Source organism: Aspergillus brunneoviolaceus, assembly GCF_003184695.1.
Source record: "Aspergillus brunneoviolaceus CBS 621.78 unplaced genomic scaffold BO95scaffold_64, whole genome shotgun sequence".
In the NCBI taxonomy this organism is placed as follows: Eukaryota; Fungi; Ascomycota; class Eurotiomycetes; order Eurotiales; family Aspergillaceae; genus Aspergillus; species Aspergillus brunneoviolaceus.
Window position 1 is genome coordinate 21,589 of NW_020290794.1, and position 25,252 is coordinate 46,840.

General features: G+C 51.6%; 10 protein-coding genes and 1 non-coding gene across 11 annotated transcripts; 6 read left to right on the forward strand and 5 right to left on the reverse strand.

The window, feature by feature from the left end:
* Positions 1 to 1,220: 1,220 nt before the first annotated feature.
* Positions 1,221 to 1,796, forward strand: BO95DRAFT_466764 (uncharacterized protein; the record flags this gene model as incomplete). The annotated part of the gene is made up of 1 exon (XM_025589240.1): positions 1,221 to 1,796. The coding sequence occupies one exon, from the start codon at positions 1,221 to 1,223 to the stop codon at positions 1,794 to 1,796; it is 576 nt and encodes a 191-aa protein (XP_025439004.1).
* A 1,092-nt stretch (positions 1,797 to 2,888) lies between these two features.
* Positions 2,889 to 4,133, reverse strand: BO95DRAFT_370634 (uncharacterized protein; the record flags this gene model as incomplete). The annotated part of the gene is made up of 1 exon (XM_025582922.1): positions 2,889 to 4,133. One exon carries the CDS (start codon positions 4,131 to 4,133, stop codon positions 2,889 to 2,891), a length of 1,245 nt encoding a protein of 414 aa, XP_025439005.1.
* A 682-nt stretch (positions 4,134 to 4,815) lies between these two features.
* On the reverse strand, positions 4,816 to 5,301 carry BO95DRAFT_434790 (uncharacterized protein; the record flags this gene model as incomplete). The annotated part of the gene is made up of 1 exon (XM_025585152.1): positions 4,816 to 5,301. The coding sequence occupies one exon, from the start codon at positions 5,299 to 5,301 to the stop codon at positions 4,816 to 4,818; it is 486 nt and encodes a 161-aa protein (XP_025439006.1).
* A 1,168-nt stretch (positions 5,302 to 6,469) lies between these two features.
* On the reverse strand, positions 6,470 to 8,150 carry BO95DRAFT_504002 (MFS general substrate transporter; the record flags this gene model as incomplete). Its single annotated transcript, XM_025591109.1, has 2 exons — positions 6,470 to 7,097; positions 7,159 to 8,150. The coding sequence occupies 2 exons, from the start codon at positions 8,148 to 8,150 to the stop codon at positions 6,470 to 6,472; spliced, it is 1,620 nt and encodes a 539-aa protein (XP_025439007.1).
* A 2,300-nt stretch (positions 8,151 to 10,450) lies between these two features.
* BO95DRAFT_434792 (uncharacterized protein) lies at positions 10,451 to 11,430 on the forward strand (the record flags this gene model as incomplete). The annotated part of the gene is made up of 3 exons (XM_025585153.1): positions 10,451 to 10,854; positions 10,896 to 11,091; positions 11,236 to 11,430. The coding sequence occupies 3 exons, from the start codon at positions 10,451 to 10,453 to the stop codon at positions 11,428 to 11,430; spliced, it is 795 nt and encodes a 264-aa protein (XP_025439008.1).
* A 491-nt stretch (positions 11,431 to 11,921) lies between these two features.
* On the reverse strand, positions 11,922 to 13,266 carry BO95DRAFT_455740 (aminotransferase class-III; the record flags this gene model as incomplete). Its single annotated transcript, XM_025588357.1, has 3 exons — positions 11,922 to 12,216; positions 12,296 to 12,717; positions 12,796 to 13,266. The coding sequence occupies 3 exons, from the start codon at positions 13,264 to 13,266 to the stop codon at positions 11,922 to 11,924; spliced, it is 1,188 nt and encodes a 395-aa protein (XP_025439009.1).
* A 442-nt stretch (positions 13,267 to 13,708) lies between these two features.
* BO95DRAFT_455741 (flavin-containing monooxygenase) lies at positions 13,709 to 15,552 on the forward strand (the record flags this gene model as incomplete). The annotated part of the gene is made up of 4 exons (XM_025588358.1): positions 13,709 to 13,804; positions 13,847 to 14,423; positions 14,528 to 14,604; positions 14,629 to 15,552. 4 exons carry the CDS (start codon positions 13,709 to 13,711, stop codon positions 15,550 to 15,552), a joined length of 1,674 nt encoding a protein of 557 aa, XP_025439010.1.
* A 548-nt stretch (positions 15,553 to 16,100) lies between these two features.
* On the forward strand, positions 16,101 to 16,543 carry BO95DRAFT_434795 (cytochrome P450; the record flags this gene model as incomplete). The annotated part of the gene is made up of 3 exons (XM_025585154.1): positions 16,101 to 16,268; positions 16,323 to 16,436; positions 16,499 to 16,543. The coding sequence occupies 3 exons, from the start codon at positions 16,101 to 16,103 to the stop codon at positions 16,541 to 16,543; spliced, it is 327 nt and encodes a 108-aa protein (XP_025439011.1).
* A 2,641-nt stretch (positions 16,544 to 19,184) lies between these two features.
* BO95DRAFT_466771 (uncharacterized protein) lies at positions 19,185 to 19,853 on the reverse strand (the record flags this gene model as incomplete). Its single annotated transcript, XM_025589241.1, has 1 exon — positions 19,185 to 19,853. The coding sequence occupies one exon, from the start codon at positions 19,851 to 19,853 to the stop codon at positions 19,185 to 19,187; it is 669 nt and encodes a 222-aa protein (XP_025439012.1).
* Positions 19,854 to 22,871: 3,018 nt separating this feature from the next.
* BO95DRAFT_504006 (composite domain of metallo-dependent hydrolase) lies at positions 22,872 to 24,049 on the forward strand (the record flags this gene model as incomplete). The annotated part of the gene is made up of 3 exons (XM_025591110.1): positions 22,872 to 22,978; positions 23,060 to 23,396; positions 23,534 to 24,049. The coding sequence occupies 3 exons, from the start codon at positions 22,872 to 22,874 to the stop codon at positions 23,945 to 23,947; spliced, it is 858 nt and encodes a 285-aa protein (XP_025439013.1). The 3' UTR covers positions 23,948 to 24,049.
* A 955-nt stretch (positions 24,050 to 25,004) lies between these two features.
* Positions 25,005 to 25,078, forward strand: BO95DRAFT_t245. The gene has a single exon. It is a non-coding gene; the product is annotated as a tRNA-Asn (tRNA).
* The last annotated feature ends 174 nt before the right edge of the window (positions 25,079 to 25,252 follow it).

The window sequence follows — 25,252 nt, forward strand, 5'->3', positions numbered from 1 at the left end:
CAATAAAAGAATACTCTTGCTCTCTCACGAATTTTTTTGTCTTACAAAATCTCTCAATCAAAAACTCTATTAGCAATTCAAGGATTGCGGCGCTGATCGTATACTCAGAGTTAGTCAACTGTACGCCTAGTTTACTGTCATGCGACTGGCTAAATGACTGAGGTAGACTCGAAGAATGCTGGGCAATGCAAGACCTGAGGCCAATGCAACCCCACACGAAGGAGCGCCAACCGATGGTATGTTTGTCGAATCACTTGCTCATAATAGAGGTCTTCTGATACTAAAAAAAGACCTGCCTGCCCTAAGCCAATGGAATTTCGAAAGCGGGGTGCTGTCGATCGCACGGCAATATCGCTCGCTCCCTGCGGATCAAATCCTGGCCTGCTAACCTTAACGAAACCTCGGGTCACCAGATCTCGACCTTGCCTTTCCTTTCTCCCAGGTATCATCAAAACAGATGAGCCTCCTTGCTTCGAACCCATTGACTGTTTGAGTATTGATTATTGATATTCCTAGAATGATATATGGATTCCATCGCGCCCCCTTGATAGTGATCTCGATCTGACAGGTCACATACAATTCACCCCAGTCTGGTTAAGAGTCCCTCTTTTGGGCACAATTTCTGCTTATGTGAATAGCTCTCACCGAGACATCTACTTCTTGGCAAGGTCACACTGCATCTGACTGTTCAGGTCTCGATGCCAGAACACGAATCCAGGACGTTGTTGACGTCGGACAGATCTGGCCAAAAGCCACGCTACCCGCTATGCACCGCCGAAACCACCAACCCCTTCAATATTGTGTAACCACAGCGAAGGCCACTTTCGCTAACTGACGTGACACTACCCTTTGAATGTACTGTAGATATTGTGTTGCCAGAAGCACCATCAATGGATCTGGGGTGGTAAGTTTGGAATCCGCATAATGCTTTTCGGGCACTGGATGGGTTTCGGTCAGGACTCGTATTACCCGCGCCGCGTTGGGAAGTATACGAGCTTCCGCATTCAGAACCCTCACTCCCATTATAGCAGATCATCACTACCACGATGCGACCTACGACGAACACAGTGAGCTTTCACAACAATATCAAAAGGATATAAAAAGAGCTCGCTTGACCATCTGCTGTCGTTCATCACAAACACTCAAGCAATCGCTCCCAAAGCCTGTAACTAAACTATCTGCTCATCAACCCTGAACGTACTCATCCATCCTTCATCAAAATGACCAGAATCATTGCCATCCTCGGAGCCCTTGCCACTCTTGCCCTGGCGGCTCCATCTCCCGCAGGCGACGTCGTTCCTCGCGCCTGCACCACTATTCTCCCTTCCTCTGTCGACGTCCTCGACAGTGCCCACCCGAACACTGCCAACGTCGGTCAGCGCTTCACCCTCCGGCGCTCCGGCTCCCCAGTGACCAACAATAAGATCTCCGCCTTTACCTTCACCAATATCCCCGCCGGGGCTACCGGCTGCACCCTCCAGGTCAACGTACCGCCGTTGACCACAGCCAACCAGATCGCCAAGGGCTCCAACCAGGCAGAGTTCTGGACGACCACACCCTGGATCGCCGCGAACGCCCCGACCTGGAGCAACCCGCCAACCCGCGGCCAGATGGTCTCTACCTTCCAGTTCCCGACGGGGGCGACCACCACCCCAATTCAGCAGAACCTGGCGTCGAATACCTGCTCCAACACGATGAGCTTCTTGGCGCTGCTGAGCGATTGGCAGGGGGCTGAGGGGCAGGTGGATTTCACGCAGGGCGCGGATCTTGGGTTCAAGTTGATTTACAACTGCTGATCTGTCTATCTCTTTCAAGAGTAGTCTGGGGACTGGGTGTGGTTGGTACGATGGAAGGATGGTCAAGTTGGATAGTAATGTCATGGGGAATTTCGGGGTTGTTTTGTCTGTTAATTTAGCTGATCGAAGATGCGTCTATCGAGACATTTTGACGGAGGGATACAATCAATCAAGTGAAGCATTGAGCTGCGAGAACATTGTCATCTTCTAGAGTATGGACTCTTGACTCTCTGCTCCGGCTGAGGTCTCCAACAGACTCGGTTCGGGAAAGACAGAAGTCGCCTAGGGAGGCTTGTGAAGGTCTAGGCTGTGAAGATGATTTGATTTCGGGTACAGAACAGCATGTGAATTTAGGTTTCGTGATGCATTAAGAATTACCTATGAAAGTATGATTCCAATTCCATAGCAGTCAATGGAAACTCTGGTGTTGGAAAAAGTGAAGGTGGAAAGCATGCTAATTTTAGTCGCGGACAAAGAAACCGCAGCAGCTTCGGCTCATCCCGCCAGTTCTTCCTCTTTCCTTCCTTCCTTCCTACTCTCTTCATGCTATTCTCAGCAGTTATCGATTCATCAACCATCATCCCTCGGTGTCTCCATCATCGTCTTCATTCTCGGTCAAATCAAAATCACCATGACATTTGCGCCAATAAGGCGGACACGGCTTGGTGGGGGAGATGAGCAACAGGTAAGAACGCAGCGGCAGAATCAATGCGACCGGACAATTGCCAGGACCATGAGGCTGGGAATCGATTCCGTCACCGAATCCTTCGACTCCTTGGCTTGATCACGGGACCATTGTCTCCGTGCAGGATTTGTTGCTATTCCGAAGGATTGTGCGGGGTACGTGAGAAGCTTATTGTGACCATTCTTCGTTGCCATCATTGCGCTCGACTCGACTCGTGGGAAATGACATCGGTACTTGAGTCTGCCTCAGCATGACTTGATACGAAATGGAGCTTCGGTTATGCCTCATCTAACAAGCTGTCGGAAGATTGTTAGAACCGGATTCTTTCTTGTCAAGACTGACACTTGCACGTACCTTCCCCAGTCACAAGCTATTTTAACAATCGATAATCGCCAGCCGTAAACGTCTCACACATGCGGAATAAAGCCCGTCCATGCTACCGTCTGGAACGAGCTGACCGGTAGTCGCCGCAGACTGATGAACGCCTCGACGATGATATACAACCGCGCAGGAACTAAGCACATGCTGATGAGGGTAGAGATTATGTCGAGCACCCACGGTCGCCATCCCGGCGGTCGCTCCGTTGGCTGAATCCAAATATAGGTCAGCGACCGGTGACCCTTGAACCCCAGAGCTGTCAGAGCCACCCGCACCGTGGTAGCGAGCGGAAGTCCGGACGCCAGTACCAGGGCACCGATACGCCACAATAGCCTCTCCGTCGGGGTCGGAAACAGGTGGTTCCATCCCAGACAGTGAATGGCAGGATGTACCATCGCTTGGACCGTCACTAAAATCCAAGTCTGCCGGCGCATGTTGATCACCGGGATCTTGTCGTCGGGCATGCGCTGCAGTGGTCCCTCCTCCAGGCCAAATTTCTCCAGCGTGGGCCGACGGTGCCACCGCTGCATCGGCTTCTCCACAAAATCTAGGGGGGTGTGCTGAAACTCTTCCACGGAGGTGTTACCACCCTGACTCAGAATGGCGTTGACACTTCCATATTTGAGGTCGATGTACGTGGGTACGCTGACATTCTGCGGCTTGTGCATCCAGAAGTAGTAGCTCATCATAGTCGACAGTACGAATCCGAGCGAGAAGAGCTCCAGCGGGGTCACGGATAGCCCCTGAATGACTCGTGCGATCGCCTGTACCGCCAACCAAGCGGTTTGGACCAAGGCCACACATTTCGCAAAGACATCTGCCTTGCTCTTGTCCCAAATCTCCTCCTCGGTGATAGTTGGGCACTCGATATAGTCTGCCTCCACGAGGTACTGGAGGGCTGCGGATGTGATAGGAAACGGCCGGTAGTCGATCGATCGCAGGACAAAGCCCCCGCTGTTGGCATAAAAAGCGTGCTTCAGCGTCCAGTGCTTGTGGCCCATCCGGTGCATCTGCTCGACGGCTTGCTGTGCGGCCTCCCACTGCATGGCCGAGAAGTACACCAGTAAGTCAGGGGCCAGGATGGCCAGCATACCCCAGCGTATCTTGCGCATTATGACCACCATCAAGCTATCATTTGGACCAGGGATGTTCAAGTGCAAAACGGTGTACAAAGCTGTCGATAACACCAAAGCACATGACCAGAGGATGTCTATCGACCCGCGTACATTGGGCGCGTCAACCCAACCCGCTGTTTCAGTACCATTGCCGGCCATCACGCATCAGCCAGATTGTCACCAGAGGGAAGAGTCTGCTATGGATGCAGAGCGGAGAGAAAATTGTCACGAGAGACGCATGGGTTGTCGGGGGACTGTCTCAGGACAGACAGCGGTATAAATCAGATTCTGTCTCCCCCCTGCCGCTATGTACATCCCCTCACATAAAGCAGACACTAATTTGCGACGGACTTAGGTCGGCTTGGCTCTCATGCAGGAGAGGTCGCTCAAAATAGACAAGCGCAGGTAGATGGTGAGTTGACGATCAGAATACTGCGTCCATCTAGTGCCACGCCTTTTTGGCGGCACGCTCGATCCTCCAGAATTGTCTCTTTTTCGGATCTTACTATCATTTCTTCCACGCTCAATGGTCCGTTCCGCTGTGCTGATGGTTACACAAGTCAGTTTCGGGCAGACTATCGGCTGAAAAGCGAGACCATTCCTTCCACAACATGGCATGCTGACAGGAGGCGTGAAGAATGCGACCATGGCAGAAGGTGGTCAGCGAGCGGAGAAAAGTGGAGCAGAAAGATAACAGCGCTGCACGGGGATTCACGGCTGGATCAATTGAGTGTTGAGAAGCATTGGGGTTGACCCTGACTAAGTGGAGATCGGCAGGTGTGAAGGAAAAGTCCCGGGAAGGATGTCCCTAACAGGAAAGGATGGACATGCCGGCACTAATCTAGAGTCTTTGGGGCGTGTTTAGAGGCACGACGGTGGATGTCGCTTGTCCACCATCACTCATCCACATTGGCTGCTGCAGTACTTGGGGGCCAAAAGTGAGTATCCACCGTGTCGGACGTTTTTCTTCAAATGTGCCCTCATCTATTGACAATCTAATTTCAATATACTCATGTAGGTCTGGGCGTGCTGTGGTTGTACAATTTTCCGTGAGCACTAGAGTACTGGACACAAAGGCTGAAACCCCGTTCTCCTTGCTGCCCCAGACAGGGTTCGCCTGCACTTTCCACGTGCATGTTCGCGACCGCCTCATGGCAACAAGATTCCTACCTTCGGCAAAGCTAGTCCAAGAATAACTAGATGGGTATTCAGCTTGTCGTCTTGTTGAGACACTTGCCAGTGCTGATACTGCGCATGTTCCGGTTCCGTCGTCGTGCTTAGGCTCTGTGGCAGGTCTTGGAGTCTGAGACATGTCCCAATCGCACATCATTCAAGAATGAGTCAAGCAACACAGCCAAGCAGGCTGAGATGCGGTGTTTCCGAGCCCTGACCTGTCAGCAAGTCGTGGTCGACAGCAACCTGCCCTCAACCACTAGCTTAGTCTTCAGTGTCCCGATCAAATTAGATTAATTGTGACAGGTACAGTCCTTCCTATTTGATCACTAATCCGTCCCGACAGGGGTATCCCTTGAATCACGCAATACCCCTCTTTCTTTGGCGGAATTTGATGATCGTCTCCATTTTAGGTCGGGTGAAATATGGGGGCTATGCACTTGTGTATAAGTGAACCATTTTGCTGCGACTCGCGTTTGCCTACCTAATCAAGATGCTGCCGTTAATAAAAGCAGTATATAAAGAATCTGTGTATACTCTGGGCTGCTTAAAGATTACTTACAGAGTACATATCTAGAAACCCCGGTTGCTGCGAGATTGCTTTGATTCGCCTAGTTAACAATCTCTAACTAGTTTATGTTCATGTACTGCAGTAAACCATATAACAAAAGCAGATTTCTTAAACCATATATAAACTCATACTTTTCTAGATTCATAATACGAATATGATGTATAATACTGATATAGAGATGAGAAATTTAGGAACCTTGTTATCAATGAAGACCTGATAAAAGACCACAAGATCAAGACTGTCCAAATTCCACCTACAGAATGCATTAATACAGCCCAGATAGTGCTTCTAGTTTTGTTAAATAAAGAAATGAAGACTTTTATTCGAATAGAAGAAAACTGTTTAGACTGGTTGCTCTATAATCCTCTATTCACGAGATTTGGAATAGCACAGTAGGCCACTACAATGTGCAATTGGGATCTCTGTCACTATAGCTGCCAGACAGTATAATTATACTACTTAAAAGGCGGATTTATTTGCTAGGCTCTCGGCATAGACTCCTAGACTTAGGAGTTCTGGCGCCTAATCAAGACTAACGCGCCAAGTCAATCATAGGCGCTCTTTTACATGAAGGTGGTGGTATCAGGCCATTTTCCGTCCCAGTTTGACAGCATCTTGAACCAGAAATAACTGTTTACCTCCTTGGTGTCCAACGCTTACGCAGCTTTCAAGCCGGGGCGAATGAGTCACAGACACTGCATAATTAACACACTAGAAAGAACGCACAGTCCACTGTCAAATCTAGGGCATATTATTCTGATGGTTTGGTCGAAGCTTGGATATCGATACCGCAGTTAGGAGACGACACGCTGACACTCCGAGTCCCCGCCTTGACCCGCTCCTGCTTCCTCTTCCTCCACTTCGGCCCATAAAGGTACAAGACCCCCAACAGCGGCATCGCAATAACCATGTTTAGCCCGAGAATCGTAAATGACCATCCCCACCCCATCGACTCAATCATATAGTCAATGACTGCCGCAAACAGCGCTCCCAGCCAGCACCGGACCAGATCCGCCGCTCCCTGCGTTGCAACCGCCTGGGTCGGGTAAAGATCTATCAGCAATGTGTAGATAATTCCGAGTAGGGGTGTCCCGCTGAAGCCGATCAGACTCTGGAAGACGAGCGCGGCGGCGAGAGAGCAGTGGGTTTGAATTATCCAGCCGTAAGACAACAGGGATACTGAGGCGAGGAGCGCAAAGGGGACAGCAATTTGGAGGCGGGCGCACTCATAGGGGAAAGGATCATCTCCGCTGGGGTCCTTGGAGGGGTCTTCAAGGTTTCTAGTCTGCTGGCGTAGTTGCGTTTGGATGCGGGTGTAGTTGAAGTCGAGGACCCGGCCGCTGAGGATGGAGCCGATGGCGCCGGCGATGCCATAGGGTCTGTCTATCCTTAGCTCTAGGATCGGATGCAAAGGGCAAGGGACGGAAGGGGGATATTCACAGGAAGGAGAAGCCGACTTCCAGTGTACTTAACCTGTACATATTGGCAAAGTGGCTGCCAGTCGTAGCCCACATGGCCGTGACACCCGCATAGAACAGGCTGGTGAAGATGACAAGGATCAAGGCATCTTTCTCACCGAGAAGCGTAAACGCGCGTAGTATCTCCGCGGTATCGATCCGCCGCTTCTCGGTGCCTCCGGTGGGTGACGGGTCCTTTTCGTACGTGTGTGTATGTCGAGAGTCGCGATCACGGCTCAACCCTCGCTGAACGTTCTGCACCAGAGGTCGCCGCCACCACCCGACAGGTTCAACCGAGCCATCGCCAACAATACTTCGGGCTGTCTCCGGGATGACCACGAAATAAGCAAGCAGCGCACTCCCGCTACAGATCCCAAGGAACCAAAAGATACTCCGCCACCCGAACGCTGGCTCCAAGAGACCGCCAATTACAGGGCCGAAGGCAAACGCCCCCATCACACACCCCTGTAAGGGTCCGATATACCGGCCTCGTTCAGCGGGCGAGGAGATATCCGCTGCAACGGCGAATCCGAAAGGAATCGCGCAGCTACTTCCGAGGCTCTGCAAACAGCGGAGAATGATCAGCGCCGGGTAGCTGTTCTGCAGGGCAAGGCCGATGTTGGCCGCTGTGTAGAGGGCTAAAGTGAGCATCCAGGCTAGGCGGCGGCCCTGCAGGTCGGAGAGGGAAGACATCAGAGCCGGAGTAATGCCCTGCACCAGGGAGAAGACGGTGACCAGGAGATTCATCTGTGTTGTGCTGACACCATAATTCTGTTGCAGGATGGGGAGGACGGGGAGGACAATGTTGGTGGCGATCATCGTGGCGATCATGGCGAGGCTGGTCAGGGTGATAATAAAGATTTTTCGCGGGGTGCTGATCACGCAGTAGGGGGCTGTCAGAGTGACTTCACTGGAGGAAAAAAAGGGCTGCTTTGCAACGCCCCCTTGGGCTTCAAGGGTATTTTCGTGTGCCATGGTGTTCGTGGTGTTGGTGATGGTCCTCGTCCGTGACGGCCCCTTGCGGGAAAGGAGTTGCAATCCAGTTCTCGATCCATGATGGGGAAAAAATGGCTAATAAATAGATACCCTGCGCCTACCGGGCTCCCTGCGGTTTCTATGAGCCAGGGGAAATTTTTTGAGATGGTACAAAAAATTTGACTTTTGAACCATGGATGACTGGCACGGGATTACCCTCGGGAGTGGCTGTCACGGCGAGGGCAAAGTATATGAATATTGATGGAAGAGTCGCCACCCCCTAACCATCAAGTACAAACCCGTGGAACCGAACCTAAAGCGCGCAAGCCTTCCCTATTGTGGCCACAGTGGCCAAGCTGGCGTGCCCATTTTCGTGCCTGAACCAGTTACCGAAAGCCACGGTCCAGGTGTCAACTACAAAACCCTCCCAAAGATACCACGTACTATATGGGTTAAGGGGATGCTGCTTTCGGAGAGCTTGCTACCCGTGGTCAATATTCACACGCCGAGTTTGTCCGTGATCCTTCTCGGCTTCTAAAGTAGCCCAGTTCTAGAGTAGAAGGATTGTGATATTCCTGGGTTCATGCCCCACAAACTTCGCGTTGACGAGAGTCATTCGGAACGTATCACAGTCCCGGTGAGGTATATGTGTATTGTACTGGCCGGTGTTGGTCTTTTTTGTATCAAACACACGGTCGAGGATTGAGAGAACCTCTCTTAATAAAGTATTATCAGACAATCCTAAGGCTGAGGTGTATGAAATGGAGGATTGGGGATAAGCTCAAAAGATACTAGGTATATAGTTAAGATACATTCAGTTCTGGTCGCTAGTGATTGTTGAGAACCTTCATGAGAACTACACAAAACATATCTCTGTGCAGTTGTAGACAAACTCTGATAACTGTGATAAGGACCACCAGCAAAAAATTCTTCCGTCAAGCATTATTTAAGATGTACTTTCACATTCTCTTCAGCGAAAAAAAAAGATCAAGATAGACAAATGTCTTCAACTGCTTACCTGGCAGAGTTTGGCCTATTTTGAACTTTGACCCGGACCATGCGGAGCCGGCCCCCGCACTCTTCTAGAGGGAGAGGAAAGGCCTCTCTACTCACCAGCATTTGCAGCTCCTACAGGAGATGAGGAATGATAAAGTTATACTCTAGCTGACCATCCTTTCATAAGAGAGTACTATTGATGGGAGGACTTCATGAAGGCATATTGCTTATTCAGCTCCCTGTCCAAGTCGCCAGCTATCAATAGACCTTCGTCCGCAAAGATACCACTGATTCACGGTATCGTACGCAGTGATAGAACGTTCACAGGAGAGAGGCTACTGTTGTGCGATATATAGTACCATGGCTCGCTCAATGCTTTCAACAATCCCTCCTCGTACACGATCGCATGAGAGAGCATAACATCGTCATTGCGTCGTGAGCCTCCGAACTCTGCAGAACTACCTCCGCTGAGACATCGCGGCCTCAGGTCTGCTTTCTTTTCTGCCATCCATCCGAGTCGGCCCTTTCGTTTAGCATAAGCAGCGATGTCGCTCGCCCTGACGAAGACCGCGATATCAGGTCAGCTCGCGTTGTCACGAGCCAACTTTCTGGGACTACAGGAAGCTTCTGCCAGTCCAACTCAAGGCAAAGTCAGCTGTCCGGCGTGAAAGCGAAGGCTTCCTTAGCTCGCCTCCAAGGGTCCCCGGGGTCCCCCCTTTATACGCTCACGAGAATGCAGATAAGAAGAACGATTTAGCAAGATGTTGGCTATCCTCACCAGGGCTTTGGAACCCGACCACCTTTGCAAAGCGTCATGCGAGCACGTGGCTGGCCTGGACTACAAGAGCTGCGACGCAGACGGGGAGATCCAGCGTGATGCTCGAGACACCACCGACCCTAAGATACACTACTGTTCCTGAAGCTGTCGGAATTCCAGACACAAGGAGCAGGCAGGGCTTCGTAAACAATACAGGGTTGAGGGTCCCGGTAACCAGAACACCATGGTCGAGCCTGCTAGGGCCTGATCTCATCCCACAGCATGATGGTCCTGTGTAGCTGTCGACGGAGGAAAGCCGTCCAGCGCCGATCTACCGTGCATCGACCTATCGCTACCATGGCAAAGGATTGCAGATACGCTGTCAGTAGTGGTGTAAAGCCTCTAGACCCAGGCGCATCGCCAAAGAAAATATCAGAACTCTGGTATATGGATAACAAAGAATCGTGCGTGCAGCCGTGCACTGTTCTCGCCAGTGCGGGCCTTGACGTTATAAGCCCCACTATAGCATTCCCTTGGGCTCAGAAAGATGCAAATTCTCCAACTGACCCGAAAAGTTGAACCCAGCGCCCCGGAGCTTTTGGAAAGTTCGGTCGAGGTCATATTTGAGAGCTACACTGCGCATGATGGCGTAATTACTGTCAAGATAGTCGTGAGACAGCCCTCGTTGACGCGCTTCGGTGGCCATCCGCTGGAAGGCCCGGCCGACGGCGCGATGAACACATATGGTATCCTCACAATGCCTCCACAGGGTGTCCGCGTTGAACATGATGAATGGCTCCGTCCCCGCAAGTCCTGTAATGCTTCCGCCTCTGCGTGCGGCCCCTTGAGTCACGCCCGTGGTGACGAACTGGATTGCCAGCTGCGGCTTCAGGTCACGAACTGTGTCCAGCAGCGGCTGCATCTCCTCCTTCCAGATCTGAGTGCAGTAGGGTCAGTATGCCAATCTCGGCCTTGATGGCGAGTGTCCACAGTGTCGCCTGCATGAAAGACGGGTACTCCATGGCCATTTTCGTCACAAAACCCGTTTGGTGGCCGATGACGGTGGAATTCAAAAGCGGGGGGACCTTACGCATCTCCCGGTATGCTGAAGGGTTCGCAATGGCATCGCATTACATGACCGAGGCGCCCCAGATCCAGTCAGGCCGTGCGGGGTCGATGGGGGCGGTTGTGAGCGCGAGGATGAGAAAGGCCTTTGGGTCTTCCTGGCAGCAGATTGCGCCCGTCTGGAGCCAGGCCTCCATCACAGCCGCACCACGCTCATACTCCCCGCACCAATCGCCCCCCCCCCCCCCCATGCCTGTGTACGGGTAGGCCTCGAGCGTAAACGAGGTGACGATGCCAACAACCGCCCCGCAGCGCCCGATAGAGGTCGGGATGGCTCACGGCACTTGCATTGACGATCAGGCCGTTGGCGAGGACGACTTCGTAGAAGCGGACATTATCGGCTCCGAGGCCGTACAGGTTGGAGTCCCACGAGATGCCTCCTTCCAGGAGGAAACCACCTAGCCCCACGGTCGAGGCCCGACCGATGCCGTACTGCGGTCATCCGCGACGGTCACACGGTTCAGGCGAGCAAGGTCAATCAACTCCCCGTGGCCGTCGATGGATGACTCGCCCGGGAACTTCCCGTGACCGTTACTTAATGGGTGGTAAGGTGATGTGGCCAGAAACTGAAATCCAAGCTTATCGGGGGGGTTCCACCGCCCCTCGGTTCCCGGTGATGGGAGGCAAAGTTGTGCGCATGCCGCGGGAATCCGAAGTGCCGATTTGTTGGAACGCTGCGAGATTAGGTTGTGTATCTGATATCACACTTGACCAGATTACTCCAGTTACCCAAAGACGGAGACCCGATAGAGGGTTGATCCGCTTACGTGAAAACTGATCCCGCAAGTACGAGGGGACCTGTTCCGTGCCAAAGAAAAACACACTACGCCAAAGAAAAAGCCATAGGGAAACGGTGGTTGACCGATGATTAAGAGTGAACTGTGGTGGACGACTCAGCGCAGCTGTGAAAGAAACTCTCGCAACACCTGCATCACTCGCTGCGTGTGTTCCGCCGGATGGCAGATATTCAAGGACAGAAACCCTCGGAAGTCAATATAGATGGCCCGCTGCAAAAAGAAATAGTACATGGCCTCCCGGACCCGCGTGCTTTCGGGTCTCTCAAAATGCAGTCCAATGGCACTTCCAAAGCCCGTGACTTGAACGAGCCCCGGGTGCTGTTCCGTGACCAGCTCCTGTATCTCCTTTCGCAGATCATCGCCCAACTGGCTGGTTCGCTCAATACGGTCTCTCGTAAGCAGGTTCACCGTCGCAAGACCGGCAGACATGGATCACAGGTTGTTGCACCAAGTACCCGAATGCAGCACACTGCCGGGCTGCCGACAATTCCATGGTTTTCATGATTTTGCGACGCCCACCGTAGCATCCAAAAGAGAAGCCGCCGCCGCAGAACTTGCCCACGGTCGTCATGTCCGGAAGAATGTCGAAATATTCCTGCAAACCGCCATAGTACAGCCTTGAGGTCACCATCTCGTCGAAGATCAGAATCGCCCCGATCCGCGTGGCTTCGTTCCGGATGGAGGTCGGAAACGCCTTGGTCGCAAGGACACAGCCTCCGGCCCCCTGCAGCGGCTCCAGGATGATCACGCCAATATCCTCGTCGACGACCTGCCTGATAAATTCGTGATCATTGAACCGGCCGAGCACAAACGGATGGAGAAGCCGAAGCGGGTCGGAGGAAGGAAAGAACGAGGTGACACTGCCATGGTATCCATTCTCGAAAGCGAGCACCTAGGTAAGGCACAGAGGCGTCCACAGTAGTCCTGAATTCCCGAATTTTGCTGATCAGGGAAGCGGCGAGGTACAAACCTTTTTCTTCTGAGTGTAATTCTGGGCCACCGCAATGGCCATCATGTTGGCCTCGGTGCCGGAATTGCACAACTGCACCATGTCCAAGCTGGGAATGCGATCAACAAGCAGGCGAGCAAGCTCCCCCTCCCGGTCATTGGGCGCCCCCAGCGTGTGTCCAGCAGACAGGGTGGATTGGACCGCGTCGAGGATTGCGGGGTGCGAGTGCCCAAACATGGTGGCATTGTATCCCGACAAGAAGTCCAGGTACTCCTGCCCATCCAGCGATGTGACATGGCAGTCCTTGCCAGACCGCATGAAAATGGGGAATGGGTGGTGGAAGAATACGGCTCTCGTACTCCCTCCGCCTCCGGGGATCACCTCGCACGATTGAGCGTGCTGGGCCTCCGATTTGGGGTTGACTGCCAGATATTGGGACTGCAGCTCGGTGAGAAGATAGTCCAGCTTGTGCGATAAGGAAGTGCGACCCATGTCCGAGTCTTGCATTTTAGAAATTGTGCAATAGAATGTGAATCGATGGTAGAAGCAAAGGTAGTAAGTAGTATCTACCACCCAATCGTCGTCAGATATATCAGAAGTCGTGCTACTGTCAGTCTTGCCAATCGCGATGGTCGGGGGGGGGGGTTTGGGGGTGGAAGCCTCGGAATCCGGTTTGACTGCTTTTTGGCTGAAACTCCATCCGCGCATCCCGCGGGGCATCGCTATAGGGAGGGGAATTTGTCTGAAGCAGCGATAACCTGAGGAGGGGCAATCCGAGGGCCGAGTAAAAGCGTTCCACAAGGTTATCTATCGATAGCGCTGCTGGTCGATTGTCATCTGGCGACCCTTGAAATACGTCGGGTGAAAGCCTCGCCAGAATTGGAGTGCTTGTCCACACATTGCTTGTTCTTAACTCTTACCTCTCTATCACTCCATGGCTATCCCAGATCTAGTTATCCCGGGAGCGGAGCAGCTCGCCATCAATGGAGGTACTCTTGACAAGGCCGCCGATATCGAGCTTCAGTATGGCGTTGAGCGCGCCAAACGACTCTGACCGGATGGTCTGACGCAGTATATCGACACATTCCGCTCGGACAAGTTTCGACATTTCTCCACCGACCCGTGGGCATCGAGTTGTGATACTGTTCCGCTTCCGATAACCCACGACTTCCGGACAAAGGTGTTGATTGTAGGTGCAGGTTACGTCTCCCTGCTCTTTGCAGGCCGCTTAATTGAACAAGGTTTCAAACCGGAGGATCTTATCTTTGTTGACTCCGCCGCGGGGTTTGGCGGGGTTTGGTACTGGAACCGTTACCCTGGACTGATGTGCGACGTCGAAAGCTACATCTACTTGCCATTGATCGAGAAGACCGGGTTTGTGCCAAAGCACAAATACTCCTACGGCCAGGAGCTTCGTTACTACGCCAATCTTCTTGCAAAGACCCCGGGAGTTGATGGCCGAGGTGTCTTCCGCTCCACTGTGACCGAGGCTGTCCGGGACCAAGGCAACGCCCAGTGGGACTGCCAACTGAGAACGCACACGGGCGAACAGGTCACCGTTCGGGCCGACTTGTTTATCCTGGCCTCCGGGGTGCTCAGCCGCCCCAGGGTGCCTCGTATCCCAGGCATTGAGCACTTCAAGGGCCATTGTTTCCACACCTCACGGTGGGACTACAACTCCACGGGGGGCTCCTAAGAGAAGAGTGGTCTCGTGAATCTTACGGATAAGCGCGTTGCGATTATCGGAACGTAGCCATGTCGATACAGATTGTGCCCGAGCTGGCTAAATGGGTCCAGGAGCTGGTCGTCTTCCAGAGGACCCCGGCGGCAGTCGACATTCGGAATTAGTGAGAGACGGATCCGGTCGAGTTTCAGAAACAGGTCGCCACATATTCTGGATGGCAAAAGGACAGAATGATCAACTTTGTCTTGTTTTTCAGCAACCTCCCGCGCAAATCCGAGATCAATCTTGTGGACGACGCATGGACGATATTGCCATCATTCAGCGGGGTGGTCGGTGGCCCACACGCCCAGTCAATCACCCCTGACAATCTGGCTCAGTATGTCGATATAATTCAGAAGCTCGACATGGTCCGCCAGGACCGCGTGCGCGAGATAGTCCATGATGCTGAGATCGCCAAAGCTCTCCACCCATGGTGTTCGGGGTTCTGCAAGCGTCCGTGTTTCCATGACGATTATCTCGGCGCATTCAACCGGCCGAACTTCAAGATCGTCCACACCAACGCCAAGGGGGTGGAAGAATTCACGGAGCGAGGCATTGTCTCCGATGGGGTTGAGCATGAACTCGACCTCATCATTTTCAGAACGGGATTTGAGCCCTTCACCGTCGGCAGTCCTGCCTATCGCGCTGGAATCAGGATCAAGGGTCGTGGTGGACTGGACATGGACGACAAGTGGGCCGAAGGTGTCAGCACTTTTCACGGAATTCTTAGCCGGGGCTCTCCCAACCTCATTCTGACGGGGTATACGCAAGCTGGCGCAACGGTGAATCAGGTCCACCAGATGGGTGTACAGGCAGAACACGCCGCACATATCATCTCTGAGGCGCTGAAGCGTGCGGCTGCCGACGGCAAAAACAGGGTTGTCGTCGAGCCGACGGAGTCGGCCGAAGAGGAGTGGGCCATGCGGGTGGTGTCACAAGCCCATGCCATGGCCATCTTGTTGAACTGCACTCCCAGTTACACGACCGCCGAAAGCGCGCTCCGAGCGGATCTTCCGCCGGAAGTCCAGCTCAAGGCTGCTCAGGGCGCGACTTGAGGGGCTGGGATTCTAGACTACGCGCAGGTTCTCCAGGAATGGGAGGAGCAAGGAAATCTAGAGGGTCTGGAGGTGACAGCGGCAGCATCCTAGAGAGCCTACTGACTACAATGAATGATTAGAATTTCTATTATCTTCTGTGATGCATTCTTTAATTGGTAGACAACGACATATAGGTGCTTCTGCGGATCCAGCGGGGCTGCTGGGGAGGCGCAAAAGGGGAATAAGTGTCTCTCTACTATGTCTGATTTGTTGAACTCGCAGATCGTAAAAACGCCACTACTGGACACGCACGCATTCCGCGGACTCTGGTCCAGAACGAGTAGGAAACTCTGATCGCGTTGCTTCTATTAAGGCAGGCCAGCGCCCACCCCATCCACCCTCTATTCTTCCCATTCCTACCCACACTCTTTGAACCACCATGGACCGTTTCAATTCCGCCCTCCAGAACACCACTATCTATCTCGGCGTGCTACTACCTGGTGAAAACCCCCAGTACGAAAGACGCGCTCTTCGTGGAACTGGAGCAAAGAAGGGTGGAGGGCCACATGGGCCAGCCCGGCCAGCTGATGTCTTATGAGCAGACCACGCATTGCCCCTATCTCCAGGCAGTCATCTACGAAGCTCTACGCCGTCATCCGGTCGCCCCGGGCCCCCTGCAGCGGGAAGTGCCTGAGGGTGGATTGCAAGCGGCGGGATATTTTGTGCCCCTCGGGGTAAGTAGCTGCCGTTGATCAGAGCTCAGAGCGAAACCGGATTAACGAAGACAGGTGGTCGTGGGAACTCCAGCCTGGGTAATCAATCGCCTTCCGGAAATCTGGGGAGACGAGCCCGATGCAATCCGGCCTGAACGGTGGCTGGATAAGCCAGAAAGCGTGAGATGCGTAAGCCTTCCCTCGTCAGTCCTGCCCCTCGTCTCTATCTAGGTATAATAACCGTTACCTAGTCAAATACTTCTTTACCTTTGGCGCAGGAACCCGGAGTTGTCTAGGAAAAAGTGCGTCGTTTCTCTCTCTCTCTCTCTCTCTCTCTCTCTCTCTTTCTCTCTCTCTCTCTCACACAGTTCCAAAGGGCTTTCTAACTATTGTGCTTGGTACTAGATCTCTCCCTCATGGCAGCAAGCAAGGTAAATAAACCCCTCCCAATCCCATTGGTACTTCTCGCCTCACGCACTAACATATCTTCCAGTTGATATCCAACCTACTGCTTCGTTTCCAGCTTGAACCCTCCAAGTTAGTCCCGGAACGGACGGTCACAGGACAGTAAGTTTCCGTTCCACCGGTGCCTGGTACCAGAGAGATCAAGACGTAACCTGGAGCTCGATTTCTTAGCGGTCCGTACACCAGACCGACTTCCACGCCCCAATCCGTATAAGGGAATGAGCGAGCGGTTAGTGCCCCGCTCGCCTGCGAGACAGGTGGGAAGGCGGCCGGGTGGTGGCCAAATAGTACCTACTTAACTTAACTCCGATAATTACCCAATGAAGACGCGTTCGGAGTTCGTATCTCAATCGTATTACTCAATGGTACAACAGTTGTACCCCCTGCCATGGAGCTTATGCAAGCCGATCCGGGGGGAGCCGCTACTTGCAGCCGCCGTTATCATGCGCCTTTCACCCCGCGCTTCCCAATGATAAGCAAGATCAGTTGAGTTCGGCAATTCGGTATCATCAGCAGGCGGGACGTCTTTCCGCGCCTTCCGTGGGAAGATACCCTCCCTCTTCTAATTTGTCCTATCTTGCAGCCTTTTAACTTTATCGCAGCACCTTCACTAAGTGGTCGATAGGGGAGAGCAGGAATTCGCTCGCGCGATACGGTGAAGGTCAGAAGTCTAGGTCTCTCCCCACACTGACAGCAATCAGATAAACTCTGCACCCACACGAAGGGAGGGGGATGACTAACCTATCGCCTAGGACTTGAGGCAAAACGCGTGTATATAACATGGTCCAGGAGGTACCAGGCCTGGCTGTGTGCATCGGCAAGACTTGATCCTCGTCTTTGTTTCTTGTTCCTGTTGCTTCCCGTTGTCAAAACTCAGTGATGGAGTCCAGCCTAGCATACGATGCCAAGGTCCCTGTTGCGGGGGACGAGACCAAGGTCTCTTGCACAGAGGAAGCGCCCTCGCCCCGTGGGAGCTAGTAGCCCCGGGAAAGGATCTGAGAGAGATACTAAACACGATCAGTAGGCGAGTGCCTTTGTAGGCGAGCGGCCTGTGTAGGCGGCGACTAGCCCGCCCAACTGTTATCCTCAGATCGGGGGTCGGATGACATCCATACTGCCCTTTCATCCGCCTTCAGACTAATGTATCTAGCTACCTAGCAGCCTGCCTAATTAGAATAATTACACTTTCTATAATCTACTATTTTCGAAACTGAAATCTACTGTGTCTGATATTATTCTATATCTACTCCTGTAATCTATATCCTTGGATACCCTATGGCAGAGAAACAGAAACCCTGACGCAACACTGCTTAGAGAGCTTTTGCCAGATGAGCTTGGGTATTCTAAGGGAACGTGAGATTCATAGGGAAGATATGCCCGTGTTAATCCAAAGTGGGCCAGTTTGATTTGGCCTCTTTCCGGTCGCTCAATGCACCAAGTATGATGAGTCCTGACCCCAAGATATCAAAGGAGACATATGAACGTATTGACGGTGGGAGATCGAATTTGTTACGGAAGACGTGGTCAGGGTATACTGTACATACTTTACACATCGATGCTTCTCCAGCAGCGTCACACTCTGTAGAAACAACAAGGTAATACGGGTGAGCAATATTTGTCGGGCGGAATTAAATCTCAGACCGATTCAAACTGCTATAATTGTTCTACCACAGCTTCTCGAAAGATCTTCAGCTCTTGGAAGGTCAAAAGGTGAGCGACTCTTGTGTACACTGATAGTTTGTAGAAGCTCAGGGGTCAATCATGATCGATTAATTGGCGGTCCGGTCATCGGCTTCAATGAACATGGAATCCTTTGCCCCGCTGCCCTAACTTGGAACCTAAGGTACCCTTGGAGTTTTAGTTACAGTGGATCCCTGCTACTCCGATGTACTATGGACTTCTACGTTCTCTGTACAACAAGTTGATCAGCAATGGCTAAACGGTGCCTTTCCATAGTACCTGGTAGCTTGGTATTTAGCCAGGCGTCGCCTCTGCCCCTGCCGGCTAGGGCTCTTGCCTGGTGTCGATGGGGATGCTGGGACCCGGCGCTTTTGGCTCGGAGCCGGGGGAACGGGAGAAATATTTGCGCTGAGCGGCCCCTGGATTTGTGATACGGTGAGGGCCCATCTACTGTACTTTACTTTTCATGCATCATGTATCTCATCAAGATCCTTTGTCCGCACGCACCTATGGGATCTGCACTAATCACGAAGGGAAAAATAAGGACAACAGATGACGCCTAGCAAAGGATAACAAAGCTCACTAGATTAAAAGCGGGTATATTAATAAATAGAATCTATTATACGATGCTGAGAGTGGGGGAGGAAAAAAAAATATCATACGGCACAAAGATGGTCATGGACGACCAGCGCACAAAGTAGAAAAATCCAATCGATACTTCATCATATCATCTCAAAGCCTCATAGTACTTTGCTTGATCTATCAAGATTCGGAGAGTCAGTTAAGCTTAGTCTATATGGGTGGGGTTTTCGTACGGATCGGCAGAGATTTTTTGCCCGGCCTGAGCACCAGAGTACTCTCTGCCCTGGTATCATCAGGAGTCTCCTTGGGAAGGGGAGTTTGATCGTCAGTGGTCTGATTACTGTCAGCGTCCGCTCCCACATTTCCACCCCCTTTGCCAGTCACGGGAGTCGACTCACCTGTAGGGATGATAAACCAATCTGCGTCGCGCAGTACTTCTGGGAATTGCTCCAGGTCCAGCTCGGTACCCTGGAACACCATCACGGTCCAGCACCGGCGCCCGTCGGGCAGGAAGTCCTGGTCGATGCCCCAGACGCCGGGGATCCCGTACACGCGGCCCGAGATGGCGAGCCCCGTCGCCTCGAAGACCGCCCAGCCCGCGATCTCGACATCCACGGCCCGGCCGCCGTATTCGTAGGGGACCACGCTGGATAGCACCGCCGGGTCAAGGATGTGCTTCAGGGGGTTGAGACGTTCCGCCGGGACCGTGCAGATGCGGGCGAGTTTGCTGTCGCTGTCGCGGTCGCTAAGGTTGCTGGCCACTACCTCCCGCAGTTTCTTGTACCATTTGTCGTCCTGGCGGATTTCGGCTAGGAGTGGAAAGTACTCTGGACCCTTGAGGGTGCTGAGCCTGTCGCGTTTCTCTTGGAAGGGCTGCATTCTGTGGCCTGTCAGCGGGTCGATATGTGGTAGATATCAAGGTGATGAGATGTCGACCGGGACGTGGGTGGTAGGGTGCTGATGGAGGCAGGTTGAGGGCTGAGGTTTATATTTGATGAATTCTTTCAAGTATCCTTCTTGAAAGGACTCATCGACATGGAGAGTTTCTGACTGTCTTTATGATGTTGATGGAGATCCCCATCTTGTTCTCGTGGAGCGGTGTTTGTGTGTTATGGCGGGCCTGGTGAATTCTTTGTTTTCTCACTAGCAATGCCTTTGGGACATCGGCCAGAGAGTGAATGGATGATACTTTGATAGGGGATGAACATGCTGAATAGTGGACAGTTCTGGTTCTGATTGGGCTGTGGTACATGTTTATTGTGAACTACTGTCAATAGATGTCAGTTCTCACACGGCTATGAGACTCCGACCTCCTCGGCACTTTACACAAACAAGTGATGTGAATCTTATTGGAAGAGCTTCTAAGCATCCTTTCCTAACTGCCATTACAATCCAGAACAACATTTGACATCTCACTACTGACCTTCTGTACATCTCTGGTTTTACTTTGAGCTCACTTATACTTTTGTTCTGCGCGGTGAAAGACTAGGGGCCACCGAGCCTGAGGTTGGCAGTCATCTATCTCCTGTCTCACCAATTTCTTTAAGTCTCACTTGTGTGTAAATGGCAAGCTGTTCCCTCCTACAACTATTTCTTGAAATGACTGGAAGTTCTTATCATATTGTGTTGCATTCTTTGTACCTACTCCTAATGTTGTTGGGCTTAGAATAGGTATTACCCTTTAGAGCATGTTCTCCCGTTTTTGACCGGACTCTATTGCATGTATATACCGATCTTAATAGTTATTGTATAGTATATGTGTTATATTTTAAGTAAGATATGGTTCAAGACTGCTTTATATTTTATATATAAACAGTCAGAAAAAGAAAACAAAGAAAGAAAAGAACAAAAAATAAATAGAATACAGAAAATAGAAAAGGTAGCTAGGCTTGCATTGTGGCAGTATACCTCCTCGGTTCTTACACTAATAGTATAATAGTAATCTTTCAAAATGCATATTCAAAGGTGCTTTGTGACATGTATGCTATCTTCCTGCTCTGATTATAATCAAATTAGCCATATATGTAAAATGCTTTATAAGAATTTGATATTAAGAAAACGGAAAAAGTGATTTTAACCTTCTAATATATTGATTTTCAGTTTTAAGATCATATGTTAACTGAAAATCCTAGCTGGTTGGCCAGGCGGCTTGTGTGGCCAGCCCGCATGTGGATTACATTGCTCGGATAACTGCTGATATTGGTTGACAACTTTCACACTTTTGCAATAACAAAGGACATGGAATTTGGAGTGATAATGTCATTATTTTTGATTTTTTTTCTTTTGTGAAATGTGCTATTATAGTAGCCTTTCATCCCAATGTTGGCACAATGTTGGCACGAAAGTAGATGCTCATAATGGTAATAGAACGGCAGTGGGTAGATGGAACGCTATGGATAAAGTACCATCTTCAGAAAACCTCCGTCGCTGCCCAGTGGCCGCCAACTGTCTGGGAACTAATCGGAGATGTCCCACATGCTGACTCAGGCACCCCCTCCTCACGTGGACCAGGTGTGTAGGTCCGTCTGCATTTGTTCTTGATTCATTATCATCTCGTCGGCTTTGGCGTCATGGTTGCTCCTTTCATATGCAGGCAGTGCCTCACCAGATTTTCCACCAACACCCATTTGCGTCGACATGAGGAATCCCGTAGGCTTTCCTTTCCTAACGTGTGTAATACCGCTCTGCTGACCCAGCACAAACTGCTTAGATTTTCCACGACAACCACACCAATGCTTCTTTTGCGAAACAAGCTTTCACCGAAAGTGCGTCTAGACCTTCTCTCGAGGCGCAAAGCATGCTAAGAAAGTCCTGACTAGGGACACTGCCCGTCGCCACGCGAAAACATGTCCGAAAAGACATGGTCGGCCACTTCCCCGGTCCGAGAAGAAAGGAAGACCGCGACAGTCCTGTGATAATTGCGCTTACAATAAAGCATCTTGTGATATGAAATATCCATGCGGCTACTGCCAAAGCAAGGCCCTGGTATGTCTCTATACGCGCGTCCAGGCTCTTTTCCAGGAATCTCTGCCGGGGGTGCCTCCTCCGGAACAGGGTGTCGGAGCTGCCCATAGGACGGTAGTGGAGAGCGCCTCTGTGCCGCCTGGGGACTCTGAAGATACCTTGATTAAGGCGCGGATTCCGTTCCTGCTAAAATATTATAATACCCAAAACACGTTCTTAGACATGTATCTGGCGCTTGATTCTGGGCGGGCAAGGACTGTCGAGTCTTCTAACCCGCCCACCCTGGGGAGCCAGGCTGCCAATATAGCTCCTGAGATTGCGGGTTGTTACCCCTTTGAAGACAATCTGGTGTATTACTCATCTGGGTGGCCTATAAGCATTGAGCCGGATAATTAGGGGATAACTCATGCAACTCCTGATGGACCCAAATAGCCCAAAGACAACATAGTGGGCGAGACTCTCGCCCAACGCGCGCAAGAAGTGCTTGAAGCTCTAAGGAGCTTTGCCACCTGCAACCCGTCACGAACAATCTGGATAATGCCATCAACCAGAATCTTTTCTCAGTAGAAAACATACTTGCATTTACGCATCTCTACCTGCAACATTGCCACCGACATTGTCCGATCCTTTACCTCCCAGCATTGCAAGCTCAATCTACAACTGTGCCACTGCTATTGGTCCTTTTTCTAGGCGGCTCGTTACACTCCTATCCGAGAGATACTTTCGATCTAGCCGTGGATTGTTTTGATATTGCCGAGGAATATTTGTTCAGTTTGCCAGTATTTAACCCAGGTCAAAGGGATTCTCCGTCTTCACAGTTAGAGGAACACGAGGCACTAAAGGCAGGCGTAATTCTCTTACACTTGCAAATCGGGCGCAATCAACCTGGCATTCTGCAAAGGGTAAGATGTCAGAGATTCCCCATGTTAGTACATGCCGCGCGGTCCCAATCCCTTTTTTGTTGTCGGCGCCATGACGAGTCGCCCGGTCACACGGTCAGCGTGGAAACCTCGGGACTGCCAGAAGGAGTCAATGATCAGGTAAAACCGCATCCTTGCAATATAGCAGACACCTGTGAACCTCGCTTTTCTAGGGTTTGCATTACTGATCCCCTGGCACAGGACGGCCGCCTTCATTATGCTACTTGACAGCCAGTTTGTAGTATGTCTACGCTCTCCTCCGATGATCACGATCGCAGAATCAAAGGCAGACTTGCCCTGCAACGAGCTCCTGTTTGCCAACTACTATTCGTCATCATGCGCCAACACCCCACGGTCACCTTCCGTCCCCGAGGTGATCGATCTCCTCATGAATGGTGCCCGGGACGGACCAAGCCATCCCGCACTCAACAACCTTGGTATTTTCGGGCATTTTACTGTTATAGCTGGTCTGTATCCACACCCCGCAGAAACCTTGAACCGTATTACCAAGACTCATGGTTTCCCAGGGCTGCACGTGGTAATATTCTCGGCCTTTGCAAGCCGGATGATGCAAGTACAATTGCCTTCCCTGGATCGCGCCTTGTCCAGATGGAAGCTGCTATGGGAGAGGCTGATGTCACGCATTAGCTCTCCCAGATGCGACTCGCACTGCAGATGCAGCGGTGTTTCGACAACGACGCCGTCCACCGAACCCGCCAGGTGCCCCTCGAACTGGACTTTGGCGTTCGCGATGCCCTCCGTTGGGGAACGAGGAACGGTGCGGAAGCCGTAGGAATGCTGGATCGAATCGGCACCTTGACACCCGGCAAACAGGCCGATGTGGTCCTCATCTCCCCCAAGCGCGCGCTGAGCGCATCGGCGTATCCCCTTGCGACGGCGGTTCTGCACTCCAGCCCGGCCGATGTGGACACTGTTATGGTAAAGGGGGAGGTTCGCAAACGCGACGGCCATCTGGTCGGACACGACATCGCGGACATTCGCCTCAAGGCCAAGGCCGGGCTACAACGGATCATGGAGAACGTGGAAAGGATGCGACCTGAGATGACAATCGAAGGGATTCGTCAATAACTTCTGGATGCAGAGAATTTGACTCGTTCTAACCTGGCCAAAGCCCATTTTGGCGAAAAGACGAGGGGAGATTGGATGAGGCAAAGATAGGCTGGCTCCGGCTAAGAGGGTTTTCTCTGGCGCCACCTTGTACAAGTTAAAAGATATGGATCAGTTTCCACTCTTTCACAATAAATTGAGATCTTTCATTCAAGAAAAAAAAAAGAAAAAGAAAAAAGAAAAGAAAAGAAATCACACCTTTATAGCCGCTACAAGAGGGGAATCTACCTAGACACCAAATGCTAAAAAAATAGGTGCTGTTGATGGCCGTGTAGCCTGTAGTTCTGGCATCCGATAGAGTCGAAGGATGTCGCCGGTTGTGGATCAGTGGGCTTATTCCGATTGGTTGGGAGGCGCACATGGTCGCGTCCCTGCGCCCAAGGAATACCTAGGAACTATAAACAATACCAGTGACTGCTTTTTAAGATGATTCTCATCCGTGGCCCATTCCCATGCAGAGGACAGGCCAAGTGGGACTTCTCCTATCGGGCCTTGAAGAGTGGGGAGAGAAGCGCTACATAGTATGCTGAACGAGTTGACTTCGAGGGGATTGTTGTGACTGGACACTCGGAAAAGCAACTCAACGAAGGGCCTTTATCTGGCGGCAGGTGGTGTAGTGGCAGACAAGAATTAATACTTAGGAGACGTCCACCCTTCCCTCTCTTTCACTTCCCCAAATCCAACATATCATCCCCCCTCCATACTTTCCCACGCCAGCAAAAGCCATGACAACATCATCTTGTGCCTGTGGTGCCGTTCGCATTGAGAATCCTGGTGACCCCATCGAGAAGTAAAAGCATGCTCTACCAAGACATCCCATCACTAAGGTACTGGCTAATTGGTCCTTCGGTTGGTGCGTCTGCTCTAGTCCTCCACGTGCGCCTAGTGCAATCAGTATAGTGGACTGCTTGGCTAAGGCGGGAGCAAAACGCCGACTACTTGCGATCATCGTGTCTATAAGTTCGATCCATTGTTATTTGGTGATATAACAAAGATAGTTTGCAACTTCCAACAAATCGTCTTGGTGGCGCAATTGGTTAGCGCGTACGACTGTTAATCGTGAGGTTGAGAGTTCGATCCTCTCCTAGGACGTTTGGTTTCTTTTTTCGGTCAGAATCGGAAGTTTCTTTTGCGCTTCCCTGTTACTTACAGCGCACTCACAAGCATCCGTAATCCAATTCTACCAGTAGATATCTCATAATCTCGCTGGTTGCACCAGACTAACTTTTCATTGACAGCAAAATCTCCGGCCCAAAGCTTGTTTAC